The sequence below is a fragment of the Chrysemys picta genome, chromosome 20, assembly GCF_011386835.1.
Source record: "Chrysemys picta bellii isolate R12L10 chromosome 20, ASM1138683v2, whole genome shotgun sequence".
Taxonomy (NCBI): domain Eukaryota; kingdom Metazoa; phylum Chordata; order Testudines; family Emydidae; genus Chrysemys; species Chrysemys picta.
The window spans coordinates 19,243,126-19,269,065 of NC_088810.1; the positions used below are offsets into that span (position 1 = coordinate 19,243,126).

Genomic DNA, 25,940 nt, shown 5'->3' on the forward strand with positions numbered 1-25,940 from the left:
TCCTGCCTGGTTTAGAGGGCAGACGCCGGGTTCTGGGTCCTGCTGAGTCGGGCGCGTCGTTGATGACTTAGGGGAGCTTGGTTCCAACCTGCTCCTCCGGGAACCTGCTCCCCTGCGAGTTCATAACTCAGCTCCCCCAAAGGGGAAGCGCTGGAGCCGGAAGGCATGGGAGCACTCCATGAAGCCTTAGAGGGTTCATCGTCACTGCACCAGCGAGCGCCACGCCAGCCCCAAGCTAGAGATTTGTGCATGTGTGTGTGGACAGGAGGCAGGTTAGGGGCGACACGGGCGTTATACTGTGAGCTAATACCCCAGTGAAGACAAGCCCTGAGTACTTCTCCAGCCCCGGGCACTGCAGCGTCTCAGCACCTTGCAGTCGCAAATCGATTTGCATCCTGGGGCAGATACCGATGCGATGGGGGAGGAACTGAGACCCCGAGAAGGGGCTTGCCCCAGGGAGTCTCCAGGGAATTTGTCTCAGGTCACTTGGGCAGGGTCCTAACCACGGGACCATCCTTCCTCTCTATGAGCCGTTTGTGGGTCGAGAACCAGCATTAACCCACCAGAAGCAGCACCCCTCTAGCAGCAGGCACTCACTGGCAAAGGGTTTGGTCTAGTCACGTTCTACTACAGCCTCCAGGTAGCTGGGCCCTACAATATTTCAGGGGTGCTGATCTGCAGAGCCCCCAAAGCCAGCGCCTTCCTCTTCACTTCCTATCTCCCTCTTGGCGTGGCCTTTCCCCCAGCCTGCTCCCAACCTCGCCCCAACAGCTGCCGAGGTTCAAAGGTGGGCTACAGTGTGGGGACAAAGGTCCAAGGGGCGGGAGCTGAGGAAACCAGTGTAGGGAGCTCTAAGTGATGCAGGAGGCATTTGGTATAGGCAACACCCTCCAGATAACTGCACTTTGCTCTCCTTAAGTACTCGTCAGCTGCAGATCTTAGAGCGCTTGGTAAATATTCACTGCTGCGGAGGCTGAAAAACATACTGTTGCCAATGCTCACTGTATTTGGTGTTTTCATTAAAGCCCCAGCTCCCGGAATCATGTGATTACATAAGCACCCCAGCTTTCTAGCTGTTGTGGTCATACAGAAAAGCTTGAAACTGTGACCTGAGTGTGACCCCGAGTGCTCCGAGCCCAGAAGACAAATGAAAATAATTGAAATAAAAAAAATCATAAGTTTTAAGGCAGTCTCACTATTGTTTGAGGCCTGATACATTTTTTAAAGTGCTTTGGCCTGGCACTACGGGGAGGTTAAGTGACTTGCCCAAGCTCACGGAGCGAGGCGGCAGTCAAGCTGCAAATAGAACCCAGGAGTCCTGGCCCCCCAAGTCCCTTGCTCTAACCAGTAGCCCACACTCCCTTCCAGGAGCCCTGATTTCCAGCTCTCATATTTAACTGCTAAAATCACGCTCCCTCTCCTGAGCTGGGGATAGATTGAGGACTCCTGACTCCCCCGGCCAGCTCTCACCACTAGACCATCGTCCCCCGCCAGAGCTGGGAATAGAACCCAGGAGTCCTGGCTCCCGGTCCCCCGCCTCGCCGCTTTGCCCGTTCCGCGGCCAGCCGTGACAACGGGATTCAATGAAAAACTGGCTGGCGACGGAGAGGGGGCGTGTGTGGGGCTGGCGGGGCAGCGCCCAGAAAAGGGTCCGGGCTCCTTTAAGACTGCGGCAGCCTTCAGCCTCTTCCCAGGACCCAGCGGGTCAGTTTCCCCGGGCGAGGGGGGGGGGAGACCCGCAGCTGAGCGGAGCCGCCCCCCCGGGAAGGAACCGGCTCCCCCCCACCCCCAGCACCTTAGAAGGGACCACGAGCCCCGCCCCCGCCGCATCCTCCCACCTGGGGCGGCCTCCTGCCGCGGCTGGGAGGCGAGTCTCTTCCAAGCCGGCTCGCCATGCAGGGCCCCCCGCCAGCGCGCCCCGGGGCGCCTCCCCTGCCGCGGGGCTGAGCCCGGCCCCAGCCGGGCACCTTCCTCGCCATGGACTGAGCGCGCTGCCGTCTCCGCCAGGGACCGGGACTGGCCCCTTGCTCCCCCCCTTCCCTTCCCTGCTGGGGGGTTCGTTCCCCCCGTCTCCTCCCCGCTGGGTTTGTTTTTATGGGGCAACAAGAGACGTGACCATGTTATCGGGCTCCAAAAACTCCTTTAAAATCCAGCAGCACCCGCCGGGCCCTGCGGTAAGTGGAAAGGGGGGGGGGGTTTGAAATGCTGTGTGTGTGGGGGGGGGGTAGAAGGGTTGTATGTGGGGGGGGGCTGCAACCATGTGCATGGTGTGTGTGTGGGGGGAGCCACTGAACCAAACTGGATTCCCTCCAGGATGGAAGGAAAACCCCCTTCAATCAACGGGGGTGCTGGTGCACCCCCAGTTCCAGCACCTAGGGTGGCCGGAGGTGGGGGTGGATGGGGAAAAAAAAGTTTATATGCGGAGTCTCCCACCCTGCCTGGGTCCTGGGGGTGTCTCCAGCCGGGGTCCTGACTGTTGGAAGCAAAGTGATTATTTTTTGGGGGGGGTAGCATTGCCCCCCTCCTTTGTTTTGTAGCCTTGGTGTTAAAATGGCAGTGGGGGGCTGCAGGGGGCGCGGCTCCTTTCGGTTCCGTCCAGCCCCCGGGGTTGCGGGGGGGGGGGTGTTTGGTGCTCCTGGCGCACGCCAGCCCAGCTCCGGGGTTCCCAGCCAGCAGCCCCGCTCCCCACGCGCCTGGCTGGCCGGGCTCGGCTCTGTCCGACGCCAAGCGCCGCGTGTGGTTGCCCCAAACTCGGTCATTTTTAGCAGGGCTGTTTGCACGGTACATTCTGTCCTCGGCTTCGGAGCCTGGGCAGGGCCGCTTCCTACCCCCCCATTTCTGGGACCAGTTTTTGCGCTGTCCACCGGGCTGGTAACCAGGCGACTGGAGCCTTTTGTCCAAAGGGCTTTGTTCTTGCTCTTGCAAACGGGGTGACCCCCCCCTTTCTTCTTGACCCCCCCCCAAACCTCCAACACGTCCCGCGTTTGCGCAGGGCTTCCCTGGGGCTGGAACGGGTCAGCTGGCAGGGAAAGTTTGCCTTGGCTGCGCGTCTCTGTGCATTCCTTGCATAATGAGACGATTGTTTTCCACCGCCGAGCAGAAATATGCTCCGGAGGCGCCAAGAGCGCCCTGGCAGGAGAGCCAGCGAGTCTTTAAAGACTCAAACAAGCCTCATTTGTTGTTTGTGTTGCATGGAGCCTTGGCCCAGGAGCCCCTTCCGTGCTAGGCGCTGGACAAACACAACACTCAGCCCCTGCCCTGCCCCAAAGAGGTGACAATCTAAGTAGAAGACAGGTGGAGACAGACACATGGGGGAGCAGGGGGAAATAATGAGACAATAAGGAGGGAAGATCATTGCTATGATTTCAAGGGGGGAGAAAACCGCTTTATAAAGGGTGTGGGGGGGGGGACCCAAGTCTTGGTTAGACCTTTTCAGTGCTCTGCACTGGGACTCAGGAGGCCTGGGTTTTGTTCCTGGCTCTGCTGGGTGAACTTGGGCCGGTCGCTTCCCTGTTCTGTGCCTCAGTTTCCCCATTGGTAAAATGGCGGTGATTATACTGACTGAGAGGATTTTGAGAGCTACTCGTGGAAAGAGCTAGGGAGTATGCGCTCTGTCCTGGTCCCTGTCAGTCAGGACAAGGCTGTTCCCTATCTCGCTAAAGATCTAGGTTCGATCCCCATCGTATCTGACGGAGCACATCATGGATTTACCCTCACAGCCCCCTGAAAAGGCAGGGCGGTTATCCCAAGGGGGAAATGGAGGCACGGAGAGGCCAAGTGACTTGCCCAAGTCTGAGGCACCGCAGGAAATTCAACCCTAGGAGCTAAACTTCCTAACTCTGCTGCCTCCCATCTGTTGCTCGGTGCTTTAAATAAGTTTGTTGCCACTCCTCTTTGGACTCTCTTCCATTAGCCCTCATGGTTGGGAAATTTAGCAATTGGCTGCCAGCTGTTCTCCCCACCCCAGGGAGAACCTCGCATGGAATGAATAGCTTGCTGACCCCGAACATTTTGGTCCGTGCTTGGGGGCTGTCTCCCCCTGCTGTCATGGCATAGCTGGGGGCTGACGGGGCACTGAGCCTCCCATATGCTCAGTGGCGTCACTAACCAGTTACTCAGGGCTGCTCTTAGACAGTTTTTGTAGCACTTTACGCAAGACCTGCCATGCTGGGTCAGGCCAAAGGTCCATCTAGCCCAGTATCCTGTCTTCTGACCGTGGCTGGTGCCAGGTGCTTCAGGGGGAATGAACAGAACAGGGCAATTAGTGAGTGATCCATCCCCTGTCATCCAGTCCCAGCTTGTGGTAGTCAAAGGTTTAGGGACACCCAGAGCATGGGGTTGCGTCCCTCACCATCTTGGCTAATGGCTATTGATGGACATAGCCTCCATGAACGTATCTAATTCTTAACTTTAACCAAAGCTGTTTGCAATGGCTATAATTAATGCAGTACAACCCCTAGTGAGGATGCAGTTATTCTATAAAGGTGTCTCTGTCAATGTAGCCGAATAAGCTATGCTGGTATAAAACCCCTTCACGCTGGTATTACTTTACTATTGTAATGTAAATAATAACATGCCGGCTGCAGCATTGGAGTAATGCAGCCACTTCAGGGGTGGAGGTTGATAGCCAACAGCCAAGGGGGAAGGTGGGATCTGGTCCAAGGACACTGAAAGAATGTTGTTAAAAAGTCAGATTTAAAAAAAAAAAAAAAAAGGCAGGAGAGAAGGGATCAGAGTCCTCCATTCGCCTGGCTGGGGCGCAATACAGGAATATCCAGAGTGCTTTGTGCTGCAACATATCCCAGGGAAGGGAGCCTGGAGGGAGGTTTGCCCGGATTAGATTTTTGCTAGTAAATGTTGATGAACGTCAATTTCCCCATGCGCACGTGCCACCCAACGAAAAATCTTTCCATCGCCGATAATCGAAATGGACAGCTAGGCAAAGTGAGAACAACGTTGCTTGCGAATTTATTAGCGTGATTTTAAGGCTGTTTACGTTGCATATTCTGAGATGTGCTGTTGACAATTTGTTTTTTTTTTTAGTGGCGAGAAAGCTTTAACTTTTTGGGGTCTTAGCCCCTGATGTCATTAAGCAATTACTGCCTGACCCTCGCCCCCGCCCCACATTGTCTGAGCCACATAATTTCGCACACCTGTGAAAAATTATTTTAAAAAATTGAATTCTGCGAAGAGGTTCTGGGAACAAGGTGCGTGTGCCTGTTCTGTGTGTTGAACTGCAGGCATTAAAGGAGGGGTTGCAGCAGATCTGTTTGCCTCAGGGTGGTTCTTAGCAGCCAGGTGGCCAGGCGTGAAAATGCCAGTCGGCACTGACTGGCCCCTCTTTCTGGCAGCCTCAGAAGTGAGGTCAGACTAGATGATCTGGCCTTGCAAGCTACCAATGGGCCGTGAAGACTAAACTCCCCTCTCTGCCCTATAGGGGATCTCTCCAGAATAGGGCTGAGTTGGGTGGGAGTGCGTCTGGGTGCCCACCAAACTTCCTCAGAGATTGCCAAGGTCCCAGGGGCTGTCATCTTGTCCCTTTCACCAGCTCTAAGATCCCTGGGGCCGAGAGTGGTAAACGTTTCTGGATTCTACATTTGCAGTGACTTTGACTTGCGCTGCTTTGGGCCCTGAAGGTTGTTTACAGCTGCAAGGAGGTTTCCGGCTCGCTATCTGATCGGGTAGAGGAAGGTATACTGCAGCAGTTCCACTTCATTTGCTCGCTCTCTGCTTAACAAAAATGCCAGATAGCCTTCAGTTGTGGTTTAGGTTTCAGGCAGTTATGTTCCGGCTAATCTTTCCTCTATGTAGCTGTTCCCTGGTAGCATGGCACTCAGCTCTTACCCTGCGCCCTCGGCTGGCATTAGCCCACTGCCCTCAGTTGGCACTAGTGGTCAGGAGACGTTGGCTTGCAGGGGGGTAGCCAAACCAGCATAGCAATGTGGCTAGCTGAGCTTCATAGCTTTCAGAAGGGACAGACCACTGTGACCATCTAGTCCAGCCTCCCGTAACACCGGCCAGAGAACTTGCCCAGAATAATTCCTCGGCCAGATCTTTTAGAAAAACACCCCACCCTGATTTAAAAATGGTCAGTGATGGTGCCAGGACTCCTGGGTTCTATTCCCAGCTCTGGGAGAGGAGTGTGGTTTAATAGGGTCTGGGGATCTATTCCCAGCTCTGTTGTGTGACGTTGGGCAAAATCATTTGAATCGCATCGTGCCTCAGTTTCCCCATTGGTAAACTGAACTAGAAAGGTGACGTGATGTACCCAAGGCCCCAGAAGGGAGTTAGGGTTGGAGATGGGACTAGAACTCAGGAATCCTGGGTCCTAGTCCTGTGCTCAGGCCGCCCCCCCCCCCCACCCAAAAGCATCAGATTTTAAAAATATTATTGCCTGGCCCCATTTAAACAATCACCACCACTGAACAGCCACTCGTGAGCTGGGGCACAGGGAGGGGAAGTGACTTGCCCAAGGTCACCCAGCAGGCTAGTGGCCAAGTGGGAAATATCCCCCCCACAGCTCTCCTGGACCTCAGTCTACTGCACTATCCACTAGACCACGCTATCTCTCATGCATGCCATCACCGTCCTGCCGTATGATTGTAAATGGAAGGGGGTGGAGTTTCCAGGTAAGAGCCACTGCTTGTAGATCCCAGTGTGGCTAACCCCAAGCATTCAAACAAATAAATCAGAAGCCCTGTCCCAAAATAACCATGAGATTGGCATCAAAATCAGGAGATTTTAAACAAATGTTTGGTTCCTTGTTCTTTGCCTCCTGGTTTCAAACCCTTTAGAGGTCGTGTTTTGTCGCCTTTTTTTTTTTCCTGCAACCACCAGGCCGGGAAACTTCCTTTCATTCAAAAATAAAAGCTGAGTTGCTCCGGACTCCAGGGAGTCAGGGTTTTAAGAAATATACCCCAGAGGCTGGCCACTCTGAGATCCTTGCGACTGGCTGAGACTTGTGCTGTTGGAGGGGATGGGGTCAGAAGTCAGGACTGCAGATGAAGAAATTAACGAGCGGATCGGGTTAAACATTATTTGCTTTGCAGCGCTCTAGTTAGGGCCCCATTATATGGACATAGGCTAAAGAGACAGCCCCTGCCCCAGAGACCCTGAAAGGTGGCGTCTGGTTCTCCACTGTCTGTGCGTTAGCCCACAGGAAGGAAAGGGTTACATCCAGTTAACAGCAACCTGTTCTCTTTCTTTACAGCTGAGAGGTCCAAAGTCCTCTGACATGAACAGCAAGAGAAACAGAAACGGCCAGGCTTTCCCGTGTATCCCAGGTATCCCCGCTGGCTACGCGGGAGCACGTGGCTTGTGTTTTGAACCCCGGGTTGGGTTTCCTTGGCGCTTTCGCTCTGGTTCTAATAATAATAATCCCTAGCTCCCATTTAGCGCTTTCTAGCTGCGGATCTCAGTCGCTCAGTATCACAATCCCCGTTTGATAGGTGGGGACACTGAGACACGGAGCAGGGCAGTGACTTGCCCCAGGTCACGCAGCAGCACTGGGTATAGAACCCAGGTGTCCTGAGTCGTCACACGGTGCTCTAGCCACTAGACCGTGCTGCTGCCGAGCGCCGGAAAGGACCAGCAGCAGTGGTGTCTCTTCCCTGTTCCTTAGCCGCAAGGCTCGGCTCCCCACTGGCCTGTGCATGTGACACGCTGGTGACCAGACCTCCTGTGAGCGCCCTGGGCGGGGGGGGGGGGGGGAGGGTCTGTGATGAGGTGTCTGTCTCTCCCCCCCGAAGGCTCAGAATCTGTCCCTGGATGTGTCAGAATCACAGAACTGTTGGGCTGGAAGGGCCCCCGACAAGCCCCCTGCGCTGTGGCAGGACTAAGTGAACCTAGACCAGAGCAGACTAGACCTAGAGTCCCCATAGAGTCTAGTCACATGCTGCTCACCTGTCCCTGGCAGGTGGAGGAGCCCTTCCTTCCTTCCCTGGCCGCAGCCACTTCATAGCTGTTGCTGCTACTGGGTTGCAGGGTCCAACGTCTGCTGTCGGCCCAGGCTCCCCCAGGGGGGTGGGGTGCCAGGACTCCTAGGTTCCCTCCCTGGCTCTGGGAGGGAGGCAGGACTCCTGGAGTATAATGATTGGAGAGTAGAGAAGAAGGATGGTCCACAGGCTTGGACACTGAGAACTGAGTTCAAATCACTGCTGTGCCACAATGCCCTGCATGACCTTGGGCAAGGCCCGTGGCCTCAGTTTCCCACCTGGACAATCAGGAGAACAGCGCTGCCCTGCCTCCCCGGGGGTGTGCACGAGGGCTAATACATTGAAGGATGAGTGCTTGGATATGATGGCGCTTTAGTGCTTTTATAAAAATCACTAAGCTGGGCCCGATCCGGATCCCCTTCCTCCTTAAGAGCCTTTTACTCTTGCTCCGTGTTCGAGGCATGAAGGGTTAAATCGGGGCTCCGAGCAGCAGCTGTCTGAAGGCAGTTTCTGGCTAGGATGACGAGCTGCAGGCAGTGGCCGGAGCAGCTGCTTTGCTGAATTCGTGACTAGCAAAGAACAGCTACAAAGGCACCTGTTACCCGGGCACTTCCCTTTCATGCCCAGCGTGAGCGGCAGGGCCCGTTCCCCAGGCCTGGGCTAGGGGAACTCGAGCGGGAGTGGATCCATTGTTTGGCTTTTCATCCCCCACACACCCCCCGCCCACGCTCCTGGTGTGGACCAGCCCATCCCCCGCTATTTCAGGGCTTCACTGCAACGTCTGGCCAGAGGCTCTGTGTGCCCCCCCCCATTCTCCTCCCTGCCCCATGCCGGGGGCTCTGTGTGCCCACCTTCCCCACATGCAAGGATCCTTGGTCAAGAGAAAACCGCCCCTACCCACCCCCCGTTGTGAAACCCCCTAGCAGGGCCAGCTGTTCTGAGCACGGCCTCCGTTTTTCCCCATGGAGGCGTTCTGTGGGGCAAACCCCCTTCCCCGCAGCTCTGCTTGTCGTCGCTTGCGGGTACGATTTGCTGCCTGATCTGGGGCCTGCTTCACAGCAGCGCTGAGCCCCAGCCGCTCCAACTGCAGCCCGCCGAGGATCAGGCCTTCGGACCTAGACACCGAAAGTTACGCCGGCTTATAGCTGTGGGCGCAAAGCCCACCTGGTCTGGTTACGGCCGGGCTGGATGTCACGTCCTGAAAGGTCCAGATTCTCCTCTGGGGTAAATCCACCTGGTCCCGCTGCAGCCCACAGAGCTCCATCAGTTTACGTCAGGGAAGGATCTCACCCCTGTGGTATTGCACGCCCCTAGCCCAGTCTCTCGCACGGCTCAGCGTCACTCCCCAGCCAGCCCTGGGCTCCTGCCTCTGGCCCCCTCCTTTCCAGCGCCCCGAGGAGCCGGCTTCACTGGCCGTTCCAAACCACGGCGTTCTCCCAGCTCGCCCTGACCCCTTCCTCTCGCCCCCCGCCCTGCAGGGGAACATGTCCTGGAAGAGGCAGCTCGCGTGAGGAAGATCGTCCGCTCCAGGGATGGCGAAGGATCCATCCTGGGCACACTGTACTGCACCAACCTGAGAGTCGCCTTCGTGCCAGAGCCGGCCCCTGGTGACACGGTGGGGGTGAGTTGGAGGAGGCCTGGCGGGAGCCGGGACGGTGTCGTCGTTGGCCGGGCGACGGGGGTGAGGGGGCCTGGCGGGAGCTGGGATGGTGCTGTTGGCCGCCGGTCAATGGGGGTAGGGGTGCCTGGCGGGAGCCGGGACGGTGTCGTCGTTGGCCGGGCAACGGGGGTGAGGGGGCCTGGCGGGAGCTGGGATGGTGCTGTTGGCCGCCGGTCAATGGGGGTAGGGGTGCCTGGCGAGAGCCGGGACGGTGTCGTCGTTGGCCAGGCAACGGGGGTGTGGGGAGGTCTTGGCGGGAGCCGGGACGGTGTCGTCGTTGGCCAGGCAACGGGGGTGTGGGGGGGGCCTTGGCGGGAGCCGGGATGGTGTCCTTGTTGGCCGGGCAACAGGGGGGGGCCTGGAGTGGGCCGGGACGGTGCCGGCGGCCACTTAAATTGCAGCCCTGACACTCTCTGGCAGACACCATCTTCCTGGCCCGCCGTAGCCCCTTGGCCGTGGTGCCGGGGTGGGTCCCCTGTGCCAGCCAGGAGGCAGGTTTTGCGAGTGGGGATGTTCCTTCCCCGTGCCGGGGGAGGGGGAATGGGCTTGATCTCTAAGCGCTGCTCCTTTCCCACCGTAGGCCCCTCGCTGTTCCACTTGCCTGCACAGTGAGCACGACGTGGCCCTGCCCTGCATCGGGAGGCTGGTGGCAGGTAAAGGGGGGGGCAGGAGGGGTCCACCTAATCAAGCCGTATCCCCTCCGCCGCTGTGACGAGTTTGGCGGCTCTCAGCCCATGTGGCTCACTGCCTCCGTCCCAGCATCCACCCCCCTGGCTGGTGCTGTGAGCCCCTCGTGGGCCGTCCCAGTGGCAGAGAGGCCAAGGCTGGCCTGTGGCGACCCAACTGTCCCCTTACCTGTGGGTAGGGCTGGGGCCGTGGTGCCTTGGCGGGGGGTGGCGCAGGAAGACTTGCCCTTGCCGTAGTTTGCAGGGCCACTTTTGGAGTGATCCGTGTACTCTCCCCCTGGGCTTCCCCATCACCAGGGCAATCCTGATAGGCCGTTGCCAGCTCCCCCCCGCACCAGGAGCGATCTCCATGCAGCTGGCTTGGGAGCCGATCCTGCCCCGGTCGCCCCCACGCTGGAGGCTGAGTCTTCCCAGCTGCCCCAAGACTCTGATTGTTGCCTGGCCTCCTGGGTCTAAGCCCCCTTCCTCCACCTGGTTTTCCCCTGCAGTGAATAGCTTCACCAAGGCCAAGGTGCTGACAGCCAACTCTACCCTCAAGTTCATCCCGGAGGAGCTGGTCCTCTACTGCCGGGACTTCCGGGTGCTGCGTTTCCGCTTCCGCGACAGCGGCTTGGAGCCCCGGGCCTGTCAGGTGAGCAGCTGCCATTGCAAACAGGGGCACTTTCCCCGGCCGGTGATTCCCAGGGCCCAGCGGCTCAGGGCTTCGGGACCCTTGGATACGGATGGGCACCTCCAGTGGACTGGCTCTGAGCTGGACCCGCTTGGGACTCAGGGGCTGGGCACACCGGGGGTTGTTGCTCTGTGTGTCGCCTGAGTGGGAGGATGGGACCTTCAGGGGGTTGTTTGACCCCTCGGTGTGGGGTCTGGTGGATTAACACGGGACTAGGAGCCAGGAATTCTGGGTTCAGTTCCTAGCGCCAGGAGGGGAGTGGGATGAAGTTGTTTGGGGGGAGGCTGACTCCGGGCAGGGATGTCCACACTGCTCAGCACAGGTAGGCAGACTCCTGCTAGCCCCACTTGAGCTCCCGTGCTAAAGACAGCAGCGAGGGCGTTGCGGCCGGAGGGCGGCTCAGAGCCGGGGGCTGGGCGGGCTTGGACTCCAGCGACAGGCTCGGGCCACAGTGTCCACACTGCTGTTTTCAGCACGCTTACGAGTCTGTCTCCCCGGGCCGGGAGCGGCACCGTCCAGCTGCAGGACAGATGCAGCCTGTGTGACCTGGAGCAAGATGCTTCGGTTTCTTCCCTCTTTCCCGAGGTCCCTTTCCTCAGGAATCTACGTCCCACAGGGGTCAGAGCCGCAGAACCCTGGGCAAGGCAAACCCCACCCTTCCCTCCCCGACCCCGTCTAGCGATCCTCTGATGCCCTGATGCACCCCGCGTCCCCAGCTCTCGTCTCTGCCTTAGCTGGGACCCGCCAGCAGCTCCCATTGACTTCACTGGGGGTTGTCAGCTCGGCGCCTTTGAAAACCCAGCCTGTCACGCCCTGCCCCGGAGAGAAGCCCCGAGCGGCGACGCTCCGATTCAAAGCTTGGGGCGGGGTTTCCGCTCCAGCAGGCTTGGCCGGGGTCCCGTCACGACCCTTCTGTTCGGCTGTCTGGCTCAGCGATGGGCCTGCAGCTGCAGTGACTTGCGCTGGTGATTTGTCCTGGGCTACAAATCTCCGTGGGTCCATGCTGCAAGCGCTGCCCTGCTGGGGGCCTTCCTGGATCCTCAGCCTGGCATCATACCCTCTGCCCTCCCATTGGCATCCAAACCCTGCCCACAGCCCCAGATGCCGTGAAGATCCCCTGCCAAAGTGCCCCCATTGCTGCTGTTTTCCAGGTGACGCTGGCCATCGCGCAGGCTCAGGAGAGCAGCAACGCCAGCGCGGGGACGTGGTACGACAGTGGCGCTATAAGGAACCTGGGTAAGTGGTATCTCCGCTTGGCATGCAGCTCTATCCCCCAGGCCCTGGCAGCTTGAGGGGCCCATCCCTGGGGTGGCTGGACCCACGAGGCACTACCCTGCTCGCCCCTAACAGCCATCCCTCCTGTGCGGCTTCAGAGAACGCCTGGCTGAGCACGGAGGAGTCGTTGTCCCCCCCGACACTGCTCTTCGAGAGGCCCTGCGACTGGGAGAAGGAGCTGAGGCGGCTCGGGGCTGCTGGCTGGAGGGTCAGCCCCGTCAACGAGCGCTTCGACATGGCCACCAGGTAAAGCGCGGACCGGGGTTGGGGGGCGAGTTAGAGCCTCGTGGACAGCTCTAACCCCGGCCCATGGCATGGGAGCGTGTTACAGCCAGGGGCGGCGGAAGCGCCCTAAAAGTGTGTGGGGGGGGGGGGCACAGGTGCCTGAACTGTGGCCTCACCCCCTTATGCTGTCCTGCCCATTCCCCTGCCCTCACGCTGCCAATTCCTTCCCAAGGCCCCGCCCCTTCCCTCAAGGCCCCGCCCCATGCTCGCACTTCTCCACCCCTTCCCCGTCACTCGCCCTTATGGCTGGTAAAAAGTGGGAGGGCCCTGCCCCGCCCTGTTCTGGTGCCCGTGGTCACAGCCCCTCCAGGTGCACTCCAGTAATTCAGACTCCCTAAGCTACGGAAACGCCCTTGGACCCCCTTTCTACAGCGGGTTTGGTGCTCGGCCCTTGGCTACGGTCCCAGGTCCGTATCGATGGCCCCCTACTGGATTGAGCGTCCCTTCCGTGGGCATGTAGCTTCCTCGAGTGGCCAGAGAAGCACAGTGAAAATGTTCACGATTTTGAACAGTGTTTCGGTCCCGAAGGCAAGGGTGGTTGGGGGCAAGAAGTCAAAATCTCAAACGTTTCCTTGAACTGGAAAAACTTTTAGTTTCCTTCCTATTTCGACCCTTTGACACTTTTGTTTTACTCTCATTTGCTCAAGTTTCTAAACCAAATGGGGCTTTGAACCGGAAAATTGAAATTCCCGGTCTTGCAAATATCAAAACGAAACATTTTGACAGCTTTGGAGTTTTTCCCCCGAATGATTTTATTTCACAAAATGAGCCAAAACTAACCACCTTTCCCGCGGAAAGCTCCGGGTTTCGACAAACTGACACTTTCTGGGGGAAAATCCTTAGCCTGTCAAATTCCCGAGAGCTGGAGGTGGAAGGCCTCTCTGGGGAGAGCTGGTGTGAGCTCTCTTCTAGCACACGTGGGAGGGGTGCTGGCTGTGGGCCAGCAGACCCCGAGTTCTCTTCTCTGTCTGTGTGTGTTAATTGGGATGGATCCGGGGAAGTCTTGTGAGTTGTGGGGGCGGCAGGCACCCTGCCTACAATCCGGGATTTGGGAATGGCCTTGTAACAGGGAGATCTGCCTCCTTTAAGGGCCAGGGGCCATCCAGCCCTGTCTGAATAGCAGACCTGGTGAGGAAGGGGCAGGTGATTCCTGTCAAGGTCTGAGAGTGCTCAAAGGGGGAGCTCTGTGAAGGAGGCAGGTGCTGGAGTAATGGAGTGGGAGAGGCCTCGAGGGTCCCCCATCCCGCTTTGGTTGTAAGGTTTGTGTGCAACACCTGAACAGGCTCGGGGCGAGGCAGGAGCGCTGCCTGGGCTGGGGAGATGGGCCGGCAGCCCTCCGCACATGCTCTGAGCCGGCTCTCCTCCAACTCTGCTTCCTCCCGCAGCCTCCCCAAGTACCTCTGGGTCCCCAGCAGGCTCCTGGACAACGAGCTCAAGAGGGCCTTCGGCCACTTCAACGCGAGGCGCATCCCGGTGAGTGTCTCCGGACCCGGGAGCAGGCTGTGAGCCGCCGCCTTGGGGTGGGGAGGGCGGTTCCGAAGGACCTCACCAGGTTCTGTGGATGGGGCAACCGTTGGGGGGTGCCGTGGGAGGGTGGGGTTCTTACTGAGGCAGGGGCGCATTTGGCCAGCAGGGTGGAATAAGGTTGAGACCCTTCTCTCCCCCCCCCCCCCCCCCACACCAGGTTGTGTTTCCTGCGGCTGGTGCCCTATGAAGCTGGCCAGCTATCAATAGGTGACTACACCACTCCTGAACCAGCCAGGGAGGGAAGGCTGAGGAGGGAGGGTCTCCACCAGGTTGTTTGGTGGGGGTGTATCACAGAGCCAGTTATGGGGTGGCAGGTCCCTGGAGCTGGGGGGAGAGGAGGAAGGTGGGAGACAAGGCCCCAGGGCGCGGGGCCCTGGCGTGCGCAGTGGAGAGCCTGCAGCCAGTGGAGTTTCATTTCGTTCCGTTTCCCTTTGCCTCCCCAGAGGCTGTGCTGGCATCACCCGGGAGGCAGCGACCTGCTGAGAGCCGCCGGCTTTCACGCCGATTCAGACCCCGAGAAGGAAGACGTGAGGTATGAGCCTCGAGGACTTGGGAATGGGGTTGCGCTGCCCCAGTCTGGGAGCTCAGGGGAGCTGGGGTGGAAGACTCCCAAGGAAAACCCAGCTGCTCTGGGGGGGCCTCAATAGGGAGCGCTCTCCCCTTACAGTCAGTGCTGGCCCCAATGCCCCAGTGCAGCACTAAGGGGCGCTATGCTGCAGGGAGCCGTGTGGGTGATGTAATGGGGGTGCTGTCCCCTCATAGCTGGTGCTGACCCCAAAGCCCCAGTGCGGCACTAGGGGGCGCTGTGCTGCAGGGCTCCGTAACCCTGACCGAAGCAGTGATTCCACCTCCCCGGTGCGGCTGCGTTTCTCCGCAGGTCTGTGGAAGCGCTGATGCTCGCCGGCCACGCCCAGTGCGTGATAGTGGAGACTGCCGCCGACCTGCCCAGCCCTGCAGAGATCCAGCTCTCTTACCTCAAGCTTCGGGCCCTCTGCCTTCCTGGTGAGACCCGGCCTTGGCCCCGGAGCTGAGATCCCCTCTCAATAGGAGTCGCTCGCCTGAGCCGATGCCTGGGGAATCCCAGGCAGTAACTAACCAGCGCTTCAGCTGGGAGAACCTGGTTACTCTGGATTGGATCCCACTTGGGAATCCTGGGACCATTATCACTAGTTTGTATCTGATGCACCTGTGCTAGATTTCCAGTTTCCCCTCTCTTGCTCGAGGTGCTTGTCTAGCCCCACCATTGTCATAGTGTCTCGATGCTCTGGGTTATATCCTCCCAATCCCCCGGCAGGTGGGGAGGTATTACCCCTGCTTTATAGGGGGAAAGGGAGGCCCAGGGAATTACATGATTTGCCTAGGCTGATACTGTAACCCCCAGGCTCTCTCCCCCCTCCTGGAAGCAGCTGGCTGTTTGACGCAAGGAAGCCAGGGCTCCCTAAAACAGGCCTGACTAAAGCCAGAGCACGAGAGGCAGATGGGACTGGAGGGTCTCTTCCTTCCATGTCTCCTTCCTTGTCCTCTCTCTGGGACAATTCCTGACCTGCCACAGAAAGGGCAGCCCAAAGGAACTGAGGAGACCTGGGTTCTGTTCCCATCTCTGCCACACACTCCGTCTGATCTGGGCCAAGTCACTTTACCTCCTCTGTGCCTCATTTCCCCTGTCTGACCGGGGAGAATCGTTCGCTCCCTGCCAAGGGGGTGGTGAGGATTAAAACCCAGAAACGATAACATGGCGCAACGCGGATGGAGGCCGGATAAACCCCTCCGCAGCCAAGGTAGTAATTCGGCGTGGCTTCCTTTCAGACTCCTCTGTGGCCGATGAGAAGTGGCTCTCTGCCCTGGAGGGGACACGCTGGCTGGAGCACGTCAGGTAAGAGCTGCCCCCCATACGCTGACCCCTTAAATCCAGGCACACAGGCCCTACAGAACATTTGGCAGGTGGGTGGGGCTGGGTAGCTACCATCCCTCTGTTGGGAGCTGTCCCCAGCCGGGGGGGTGGAGCTCCCTGGGGGAAGTGGCTGGCAGGACCATGCCTGGCTGGATGAGTTTCAGATGGTGCTGCGGGGCGAGGGGGTCCTTTGCTTCCCATTGGCTGTGGGGTCTTTGTTGTCAGTAATGACCCCCTCTCCTTACAGAGCTTGTGTGAGGAAAGCGAGCGAGGTGGCTGCCCTGCTGGCGGAGAGGTCCCGCTCCATCGTCCTGCAAGGTAGAGTAAGTCGTTCCCTCCTCTGGCACAGGCTGGATGCCCTGAGGCTGGGCCAGGTGTGGGGTGAGCTCCTGGGTTCAGGCTCTGTGATGCCTCCCAGCCCTGGGTACTCCCAGGAAGCACCTCGCTACTACCTGTCCTTTGCGTGAGGCAGGCTTGTCTCCCTGCCCCCACCAGCCACAGGCCAGGCAAGCACTCCCCTCTAGTCCTAGGTCGTGTGTGCCCTGTTGGCTAGCGATTGGCCCACCGAGCGTCTCCGTGGAGGGTCCCGCCCCGGTGCACTGGCCACTGGCCGCTTTCACCGACTCGCTACTCCCAAAGAAGCAGCGCACCCCAATTTCCTAGTTCCCGCTCCGCTTACCACGCAGCACTTAGATCTGCTTTACATGGCCGAGTCCAGAAATGCAAGGAGTAGCGAATGGCAATGTGGGGAAACAAGTGGTTACACCTCACAGCAGGCATTCTAGAGCGCCCCCGAATGAACAAAGTCCTCTCCTGTCTCCTAGAGCAACGCTCACCCCTTTACAGCCAGGGTCCAGCTTGGCTCCTAGGTGAAGGCCCCAGTGCTGTTTTTTGCATCCCCAAGATATGTCAGCCCCACCCTTTGTCAGACACCTCCCCTCCCCCCCAGTGTTTGTTTCCTCTTGTAGATTTCACAGTTTCTTATTTCCTCAATATGCAAATAGGTCTCCAATGTGAGGCATACAATACACAATAGCCAAACTGCCAGGCAGGGAGATAGGTTTCTGTTACCTCCTGGTGACCTGCCTAAGTCCAAGACTTTAAGAACGTACTTTTCAGATCCCTAACACCCTAAATATTATCCATCCATCCAGGTCGCAATTACTGTGAAGACCAGTGGGCTACTGGTTCTTGGTAGAGACCTCACATGTCACCCTTGGGTGAACTATTGTGCATATATCTGATCCCTGGGAAACCTTATGCAACCCTGTGCCCTCTGCCTGTTGGCACCAAGGGGTACCTCGATTACAGGCTCCATGCTGGCCACGGGCTGACTGGCTCTGGGCATCGGGGACAGACAGAGGGTCATTGGGTGGGTCCCAATCCAGATCCTTGTGGGACATCACAAGAGCTACTGCCGATCAGCCTCCGCGTTGGCAGCTGCAGCAGAGAGGTCTGTGGACAGTGGAGCCATGACGCTCCTCTTGACCCCTAGCCGAGGTCCTTCACTGTCTGTACCCTTCCCCCCTCGCAGAGTCAGACGACCGGGATCTGAACTGCCTGCTGGCCTCCCTCGTCCAGGTCCTGTCAGATCCCCACACCCGCACCCAGTCTGGGTTCCAGAGCCTGCTGCAGAAGGAGTGGGTGGTGGCAGGGCACCCCTTCCTTCAGCGCCTCAACCTCCTCCGGGACAACGACCGCGAGGAGGTGAGTCTCGGAGCACGCGCGGCTCCGGCTTGATGCCTGGCTGCGTTGGCCAGACGGGGGGGCGCTCGAGAGCGATGGGAGTTCTACCAGCCTGGTCCAGGTGGCACCGAGGTGTCGAATAATCTCCCGGCACGTGGGCTCTGCTCCGAGCACAGCTGGCCGGGAGCGTGGCTCGACGGCCGTGCAAAACCGAGAGGGTTCCCTGGACTGACGGTTGCCTTCCCTCCTCCCCCTCGGGCCCAACTCAGAAAGCGGCTCTGATCCAAGCGTCTGCCCTGCTCAAGCGCCCTGGGCTCTGGATTTCCCTCTGCCGCCAGTCCTGTTGGAATCTGTTATGGTGGGGCTGGGACCAGGGGGCTGGGTGGGAGCAAGTGGCTGTGAAGGCAGCAGCTAGGAAGGTGCGGGGATGGCAGGGTGGGGATCGGAGTTAGCTCCAGAGTGAGAACCAAACCCAAGCGACCCCTCTAGGCTTTGTCCAGTGGGAGACTTGGTTTTCTTGGCTCAGGTTCCGCTGTTGTGGTGGGGACCTCTGCTGGGCAGTCTGCGCATGACACTGGTACCGGCCCGCGCGGGATTCCAGTGGGGGCAATTAGCCATTGGAGCGGCTGTTTGGAGCCTTTGAATGGGGAGTGTTTGGGCTCTTGCCAAAAGACGCGCTCCAGTTCAGCTGCAAGCGAATGGGCTCGGTGGAGGAGTCGCTGGGTGACGTTCTCTGGGCAGAAGTCGGCTGAGATAGGAGCTGGTGAGGAAAGATGCCCTGGTGCTTCCGTGCTAGCCTGGATGCGCTGGATTCCTTGGTCCAATTCCCCGCTCTGCTGTTGGCTCCCTCTCGACCACAGCTCCTCATCCGTCCAATGGGATAATGCCCCTGCGCCACTTCCCAGGGAGCCGTGGGGATAAATGCGCTGGAGATGGTGAGATGCCCAGATGCTAAGGAGCCAGGGATGGAACACAGATCGTTTGCTCCCGTGCGGGGGCCGGGCCTGAACTTGGATCCCCAGGGCAGGTTGTTCAAGCTGCCCCAGTCCATCGCGGTGTTGCCGCGAGCAGTGTGACGGTATTTCCTTTCTGGGTAAATCTCTGCAGCATTGCTGCACAGCTGGTCAGCGGCTGCTTTTCAGTGGTGGGAGAACGATTGCTGTGCAGTGTTGCTGCAGGTTGTTTCGGGAGCTGCTCTGTACCGCCCCAGAGTTGGCTGCATTTTTGCTGTTTCCCCAGGGAGGTTCTTTTTTCTTTCTGTCTCTTATAGTCTCCGGTGTTTCTGCTTTTCCTGGATTGCGTGTGGCAGCTGCTCCAGCAGTTCCCAGCATCCTTTGAGTTCACAGAGACCTACCTGGTGGCCCTCCACGACAGCAGTTACATACCCTTCTTCAGCACCTTCCTGTTTAACTGCCAGTGGGAGAGAGATCGCAGGAATCAGGTGGGTCCAGCATGGAGCCTCCCAGCTACAGTGAAACACTCGGCTGCTCCGCAGTCACTGCCCCAAGCACTATCCTACCACGGGCGGAGAAAGGGGAAATCCGGTGCCATGGTTAATGCACGGCCTGGGAGTGAGGACTCCTGGGTTCTATTCCCAGCTGAGAGAGTGAGGTATGGCCTAGAACAGGCAGCTGGAGGACAGGACTCCTGGGTTCTATTCCCAGCTCTGGGAGGGAGCACAGCCTAATGGTTAGAGCAGGAGGCTGGGAGACAAGACTCTTGGGTTCTTCTATTCCTGGCTCAGTGCCTGACCTCAGGTGAGTCGACGTGCTTCTTTGTGCCTCAGTTTCCCCACCCATAGAACAGGGCGGGGCTCATGCTTCTCTTCCACCTCTGTGAAGCGCTTTGAGATCCTCAATGCATAACATTCCCCGCAAAAGGCCCGCTCCTGGCCCAGCCTCAGTGGGATATGGAGTGCAGCCTCTTGTGGGGGCTGGGGGGGAGCAAAGGGATACGGATGCGCATTCGCTGTTCCTTGCAGAGACACCTCTCACACTCCCTGTTCATCCCCCAGCACCGTGCCTCCAACCAGATCTACGCGCCCGTCAATGGCTGGCGGGAACTCCCTCCCCTGGAGATCCTGCAGAAGGGTGGCCGCCTGGCGAAGGAGAGAGGGGGCCCCTATTTGCCCACCATCTGGGACTGGGCGCTGCGCTACACCACCCAGCAGAGGGCGCAGTTCAGAAATCCCGCCTATGCCAGGGGCAGCGGCAGCACTACCGTTCCGAATGGCAAATCTGCCCCACTAGGGGGTGACAAGGTGAGTGCGCTGGGCTCCAAACACTGGATGGGACACTAGGAGCGATTTGGGGGCAGGGAGTGTTGCCTGGCGGTCACGCCATGGGGCTGTAGGAGTCAGGACAGCTGGGTTTTCTTGATGGCCGCGAGGCCTTTCTGAGCCTCAGTTTACTTTTTCTGTGTCATTAGTGGAGCTGGAAATAGAACCCAGGAGTCCTGAAGCCCAGTCCTCCCCTACAGCCTCCAGCCCCCAGTCCACACTCTCTCCTAGGCAGGTTCAGTAAAGTATCCTGCTGGGGTGGGAAAACGTGCTTCATCCACGTTTTGCTGCTGGGTTTTACTGTCCTAGATTTCCCCCCCGCCCCATCTCTCTCTCTCTCTCTCTCTCCAGCTGGAAGGTGCCTTGTCTGGGAACAGGGCCGTGTACCTGTTTGCCAAGGGGGCCCTCTCGCCGCAGACCCACCTCTTCCCCTGGAAGAACGGCTCGCTTTCCAAAAAGGGCTGGTGGCGGGCTCAGTCCTCAGAGAGCCTCAGCGAACAGGACCGGTCCTTGAGGAGCAAACCCAGCGGCTGCCCCCTGCTGCCTGAGGGGCTGCTGCTTCCTGCCTCTGCGGGCCCCCTGATCCGGCTCTGGAGAAGGTGTTACCTGCGGGGGAGCCAGGAAGTTCAGGTAACGCCAGCACGGCGGGGACATTAGCAGACAGGGTGGCTGTGGGGTTAAGGGACCTAGGAGCCACTTCCCTGCTCTACCTAGCAGATAGAGCACCGGCCTGGGACTCGGGGGGGGGGGGGGGGGGTGTCTGTTCCTGGCTCTGCCACAGACTCTCTAGGTCACCTTGGGCAAGTCATCTAGTTTCTCTGTGCCTCAGTTTCCCTGTATAAAATGGAGATAATCCTGCCCAGGGGGTTGTGAGGATAAATCCATTAGTGGTTCCATGGGGATACCACGGTGATGGGTGTCCGATTAAAAACTGTAGATTAGTAGCAAATTACCTCTGTCAAATCCAGGTGCGGGGACAGTAATGAAGATACTCTGTGTATCCCCTGTAGGTAGTTCAGTATTAATACCCCCTTGTGCAGAGGGGTAAACTGAGGCAAAGTGCAGGTGGCACAATGAGTCAGTTGCAAGAGAACCCTGGAGTCCTGATTCCTGTATTAATTCTTGTTACGATGGCGCCTGGAGAGCAGAGCCCTGTTGTGCTAGGTGCTGTACGAACAGATAACAGAGAGGGTCCCTGCAGAACAGAGCTGGGCCCAGGCTTTTAGATCCAGGGAGGCTGCAGCTGACCCAACTGAGGGGGGCGTAGCTACACAAACATCAAAGAGCCCCGCATGAGAAACCTCTTTCCAGAGGGACCCATAAACAAGCGGTCGATGATGCCCTGTCACTTTCGGTTTCCTTAAAAAGATGGTGATTAGAAACAGACTTCCCCGGCTGAGCCTCCAGGCACTGCGGTGCGCTGGCCGTTAGCTAACTACCGAGCCGCTTCCTCTCCCAGCACAGCCTGCCTGAGGGCATCGAAACGTTTCCTGGGCACAGGCGTTAGAGGAAGAACATAGCACGTGGCTCTGGTTTGGCCACTGGCATGGCTTAGATCTCGTTAATGATCTCAATCCGCCTGAGCCAGAAGACGCAAACTCTCCGGCAGTGGGCTCATGCCAGGCCTGGCTGCTCCGGTGATTTGTGTAAAATACTTTTTTAGTCTCCCTGGGAAAGGCCCAGGGCTGGAACAGCTGGAGGGGCATCGGCCGAGCTGGGCGTATTGCGGGGGGCTGGTGGAACCGCAGGCCTGGGATAGCATCTGCTGCAGGTCAGGATAGACGGGGATTGGTGGGTCTGCACCGGGCACCCAGCCTGCGACAGGATGGAGGGGCATGAGCAGAGCCGTGTTACGTGCCTGGGTTGTTCCAGCCGGGGCTGACTCGGTTGAGGGGAGCCAGTCGGGTCCCCCCAAGCCCTTGTGCCATACCCGAGTCTAGCTGGGGTGCTGTCGCTCGCCTGGTCACCAGCTCCAGGGCCTGTGCTCCCGGTGTGGACTCAGCCAGCCCTGAGCCGCCCTGAATCTCTGTCTCTGACTCTCCCCATCAGCGCGGCCTCTTTGCCTCCACGCTCGCTGAGCTCGCGGAGGAGCTGGACCGGCTTCGAAAGCAACTGGGCGACTGACAGGCGAGGGGACTTGCTAGGGTGACTCAGCGTGGCATCCCCCTGAAGGCGAAATGCCTCGAAGACTGGACAGCCTCGCGTCCCTGCTGCCACGCTGGAGATGGGAGCGCGCCCCTGGCAGAACCGGATCTGTCCACTGGACCAAGGGCAGGACCTGGGTTTTTAGGAATGGCTTCAACAGTCTTTGGGCCTTGCTGTCCCTCCTGACGCTGGGAGCTGCCCGTCCTTCTGTGGCTGCAGGAAAGGGAACCGGGCAACCCCGTCCATCGAAAGGGCTCGCTCCCTCTCATGCAGCTCAGGGTGGTGGGTGCCCAGATAGCCCTGGCTCCTCCCAAGTGCTACCTCCTCAAAATCTGGCCCGACCCCAGAGCCCCCACCCGGCCCTGAGTCTGGTTAACACCCCACCCCCCCCCAATCATGCTGGGTGTTTGGCCGGGGTTCGGATGGTGGGATCTGGACAGGAACCGAACAACTCCAGTGTTCTCCAGTGCTGCTCGGCAAAACGCTGTAGGATTCTGTTACTGCAGGGTTCAGGGCAGGCACTCCAGGGTACTGGGTCCAACTGCTTTTGCTGCTGCTCGAGCTGATCTCTCCGTTCTCTGATCTTTCAGGCCCCTTCACCCTCCTCGCTCCCCCCAGGGGGCCTTACTCAGCTGATGAGACTGGCTCATTCACGCTCCTCCAGCTGAGTAGCGTCCCTCCCCCAGAGGGGCGGCAGGTGGGTGGAAGGGCAGGCGAGGGTTAACCTGCTGCTGCCCAGGCCGTACCCATCCCCTGGATTATCGCTGGCCTCCGATCTCCAGTGCTGTCAGTCTGGCACCCATCCCTGAGCTGCAACTCTGCAAACTCTTAACCCCCTGCCTGGATTTCCCAAGCAACCCTTGGGGGGCGGGAAAAGGGGAGCAGGAGAACCCCATCCTCAGTAGATCACAGGGAGCCCCCATGATCTCCCATCTCTGGGCAGGGCTATGCTACAAACTTGCATCGGCGACGGCGCTGTAGCGCTTCTGGTGCAGACGGTCTAAGCCGACAGGAGAGAGCTCTCCCGTCAGCCGCAGGGCAGGTTAAGTTCGGTATAACGACGTGCTCAGGGATGTGAAAAATCCACCCCCCTGAGTGACGTAGTTGGAGCGGAGTGTGTAATGTAGACCCGGCCTCTGATCCGAAAGCTGCCGTGCGGAGCCAGTGAGTCGGATGCGCTTGGCGCTGTCGTGCTAGCAATGTGCTGGGGCGGGTCTTTGAGGCGCCGGGCATGTCCCAGCGACAGGTACTTCTTGTGCTACCTCCAGAACTTGCTTTCTAAGCCTCGGCGTTCAGGTCTCGACTGGGGAGTCCCCGGAGGGTGGGAATGTTGGGGTCTGGAGCTTAGGGACTCTGTCGGCTGAACAATATACCCAGCTGTGCCTCTGCCAATCATCTGGGCCGCATGTAAGTTGCAGTCGCATTGGCAGGTGGCTGCTAACGGCACTCTTTTGGTACCGTGTGTTTCCCAGGTGAGGTCCCAGGAGCCTCTGTCCTCCATTACCACCCTCGAACAATGGCAATTCCACTTTCAGTAGTTTGGACCAATCCACTCAGTAGTTTCTCCTACAGCACGTTCCCAACACAAGCTTAGGGGGGTACTGGTGCAGTGGTGGGAGCCTTTCCTATCTGCTATCACGGCAGACCTAGGTCAGGTTACCACCTGATGCCTCTGAGGAAGGGATTGGTGGGTGGCAGCCAAGTCCCCATTAAACAAGCATCCGTGTCCCCCAACCTCCATCGTCTTTCCTGCTCTGTGGCTCCCATCTTGATACATGCAACGGAGCGTGAATAGGCCTTGTTCTCACCTTTCCCAGTGCTCCTCCTACATGGAGCCTCCGCCCTGGGTTATGGGGGTGGGGGGCAATTTGCCTGGACTGTACCTGGCCTGGAGGCCTTCAGTTTCCAGGACTATCCCACTGGCATCTCTCTCAAGCTTGGCGGGGAGAAAAAGCCAAAGGCCATCCGTCCCAGTCATGGGCTGCTTGTGGCCTTAAGCCAGAGTTGTCGTTGCTTTTGTACTTTGAATCTGAATCGAAAAGTGAATGCTCCAGATCATGGGCCATGCATTTCAGGGAACCACGCTTGCAGTCCGAACTCCAGCTTTTCAGAGGCCTAACTCACAACCCGGTCACCCACCACTCCTTCCACTTTATAGCCAGCCTTCTTGGGCTGAGACTTTCATCTCCGAGGGGGGAGCGGGATTTGGAACCCAATCTTCTCCCTTCTCACCCTACAGAAGGCACATCCAATTAGTCAATTTCACCAGCCACGCTTGGGCATTAGAATCAACATTTCCATTGGCCCCAGTGGGCATTGGATTCAGGCCCTTGTGAGGGGGATGGAGACTTGCTGCATCTTTCAGGTACCTACAGATGCATGACTGCTGTACCCAGATGGCACCATGCTGCTTTGTCAGTGTTTATGGACACTGGGGTTTGCACAGTTCCTGTACGCTACTTCTTTTCCGCCCTGAGATTTGAGTGCCTACTTTGTATATCTGTCTAACAACAACGAGGAATAACAAAGATTATTTTTATTGGCATTTGTAATATAATCTCTCGGGGCGATATTAGAGATGTTTGTTTTTGTTGAAAAATTTATATTTTATATTAAAAAAAGCGCTGGTTCTAACATTAGTAACCCACAGGAAATGGGTTATTGTATAAGCTAAAGTGTTTAGACAAAACTGGACGATACATTTTTATATATGTATGTGTTTCTCTCCTCTCTCTCACCCACACACAGGGATTGGAAGCCACCAAATTCCAGGATGGATTAGAACAGTTGTAGGGGTAGGGCTACCCAGTAATCCAAGTATTGCAGCACGGGTAGACATGCTGGCATGGCTAAGAGTAGCAGTGTAGATGTGGTGGCACGTGTCAGTGTGGGCTGTACAGGGACCCTGGGTATGTGGGTTAGCAAGGCATCTACTTGGCAATTTTGAGCCATGGTAGTGCAGGTATGTCTTCCCATGCACTAATCACACCTAGGATTGCAGGATAGACTTGCCTATGCTGTTACAGCAGAGGGTGTGATCTTAGCTTAGGAAATTGGTACTGTTCTCTGCGAAACTGTGGAATTGTTGGTGTAAGAGTCCTAGAACTTTAGGGCTTTCAGGCCCTGGGAAAGAACCAGGACTGTCATCTGATGAGTATGAACAAAGTACTTCCTCCAGAACACCCTCATTTCTTTTTACGTGCAAGGTTTCAAGATGGGGAGGGTCTGGACTTTCCTTGGAAGAGTCCTTTGTGATTGCTTTTCCTGGTGGTTACTCCTTTATAACAACTTGGAGGTTTTTTTTGTTTTGTTTTGTTTTTTAACAATAGCACATATACATAAAAGTATTTTGGAGACCAGAACAGTAGGGTAACTCTGTGCAGATCACACATTCCCCATGGATGAGTTAAGTGGAAATCCAAATAAGGGCATTTTTTTTTTCTATTCTGTATATTTTTGTAGTGACGTTTCTATTTAAGAGCTCATTAAAGTGCAGTATTTTTAAATGCAGAGTGGCTGGCTGTGAGTTGAATGGTATGCTCTAGTTCAGGGGTCGCCAGTGCGGTGCCGCGGTGCCCGCCGGGGCATCCATGTGCGCCCGCCTACTGGGCGCCAGAAAAGCAGCCGCCGAGAAGCTGCAACGTCAAGAAGCGCTGCGGCCGAAATGCCGCCGAAATTCGGCAGCACCACTTCGTGATGACGCTGCTTCACGGCGTCATTTTGACGGCCGCTTGTCCAGTGGCCACGGTCTTTAGCGGCTAGTTGTCTGGCACCCACCCTACAGAAAAGGTTGGGGACCATTGCTCTAGTTAAACTAACCGTTGGGACTAGATGCTAGGATCATATGGGGGAAACTGAGGCACGGTGAAGTAGTGACTAAGCGAGTGGCAGGACCAGGAATAG

At 57.8% G+C, this 25,940-nt stretch overlaps 1 protein-coding gene across 1 annotated transcript; it reads left to right on the top strand.

The window, feature by feature from the left end:
* The first annotated feature begins 1,659 nt into the window (after positions 1-1,659).
* On the top strand, positions 1,660-25,547 carry MTMR11 (myotubularin related protein 11). Its single transcript, XM_005293646.5, has 17 exons — positions 1,660-2,174; positions 7,211-7,283; positions 9,413-9,555; positions 10,175-10,247; positions 10,769-10,911; positions 12,102-12,186; positions 12,324-12,471; positions 13,896-13,983; positions 14,481-14,569; positions 14,915-15,039; positions 15,844-15,910; positions 16,176-16,246; positions 17,463-17,635; positions 18,885-19,055; positions 19,629-19,874; positions 20,244-20,522; positions 21,942-25,547. Exons 1-17 carry the CDS (start codon positions 2,118-2,120, stop codon positions 22,014-22,016), a joined length of 2,106 nt encoding a protein of 701 aa, XP_005293703.2. The 5' UTR covers positions 1,660-2,117; the 3' UTR covers positions 22,017-25,547.
* Positions 25,548-25,940: the final 393 nt, after the last annotated feature.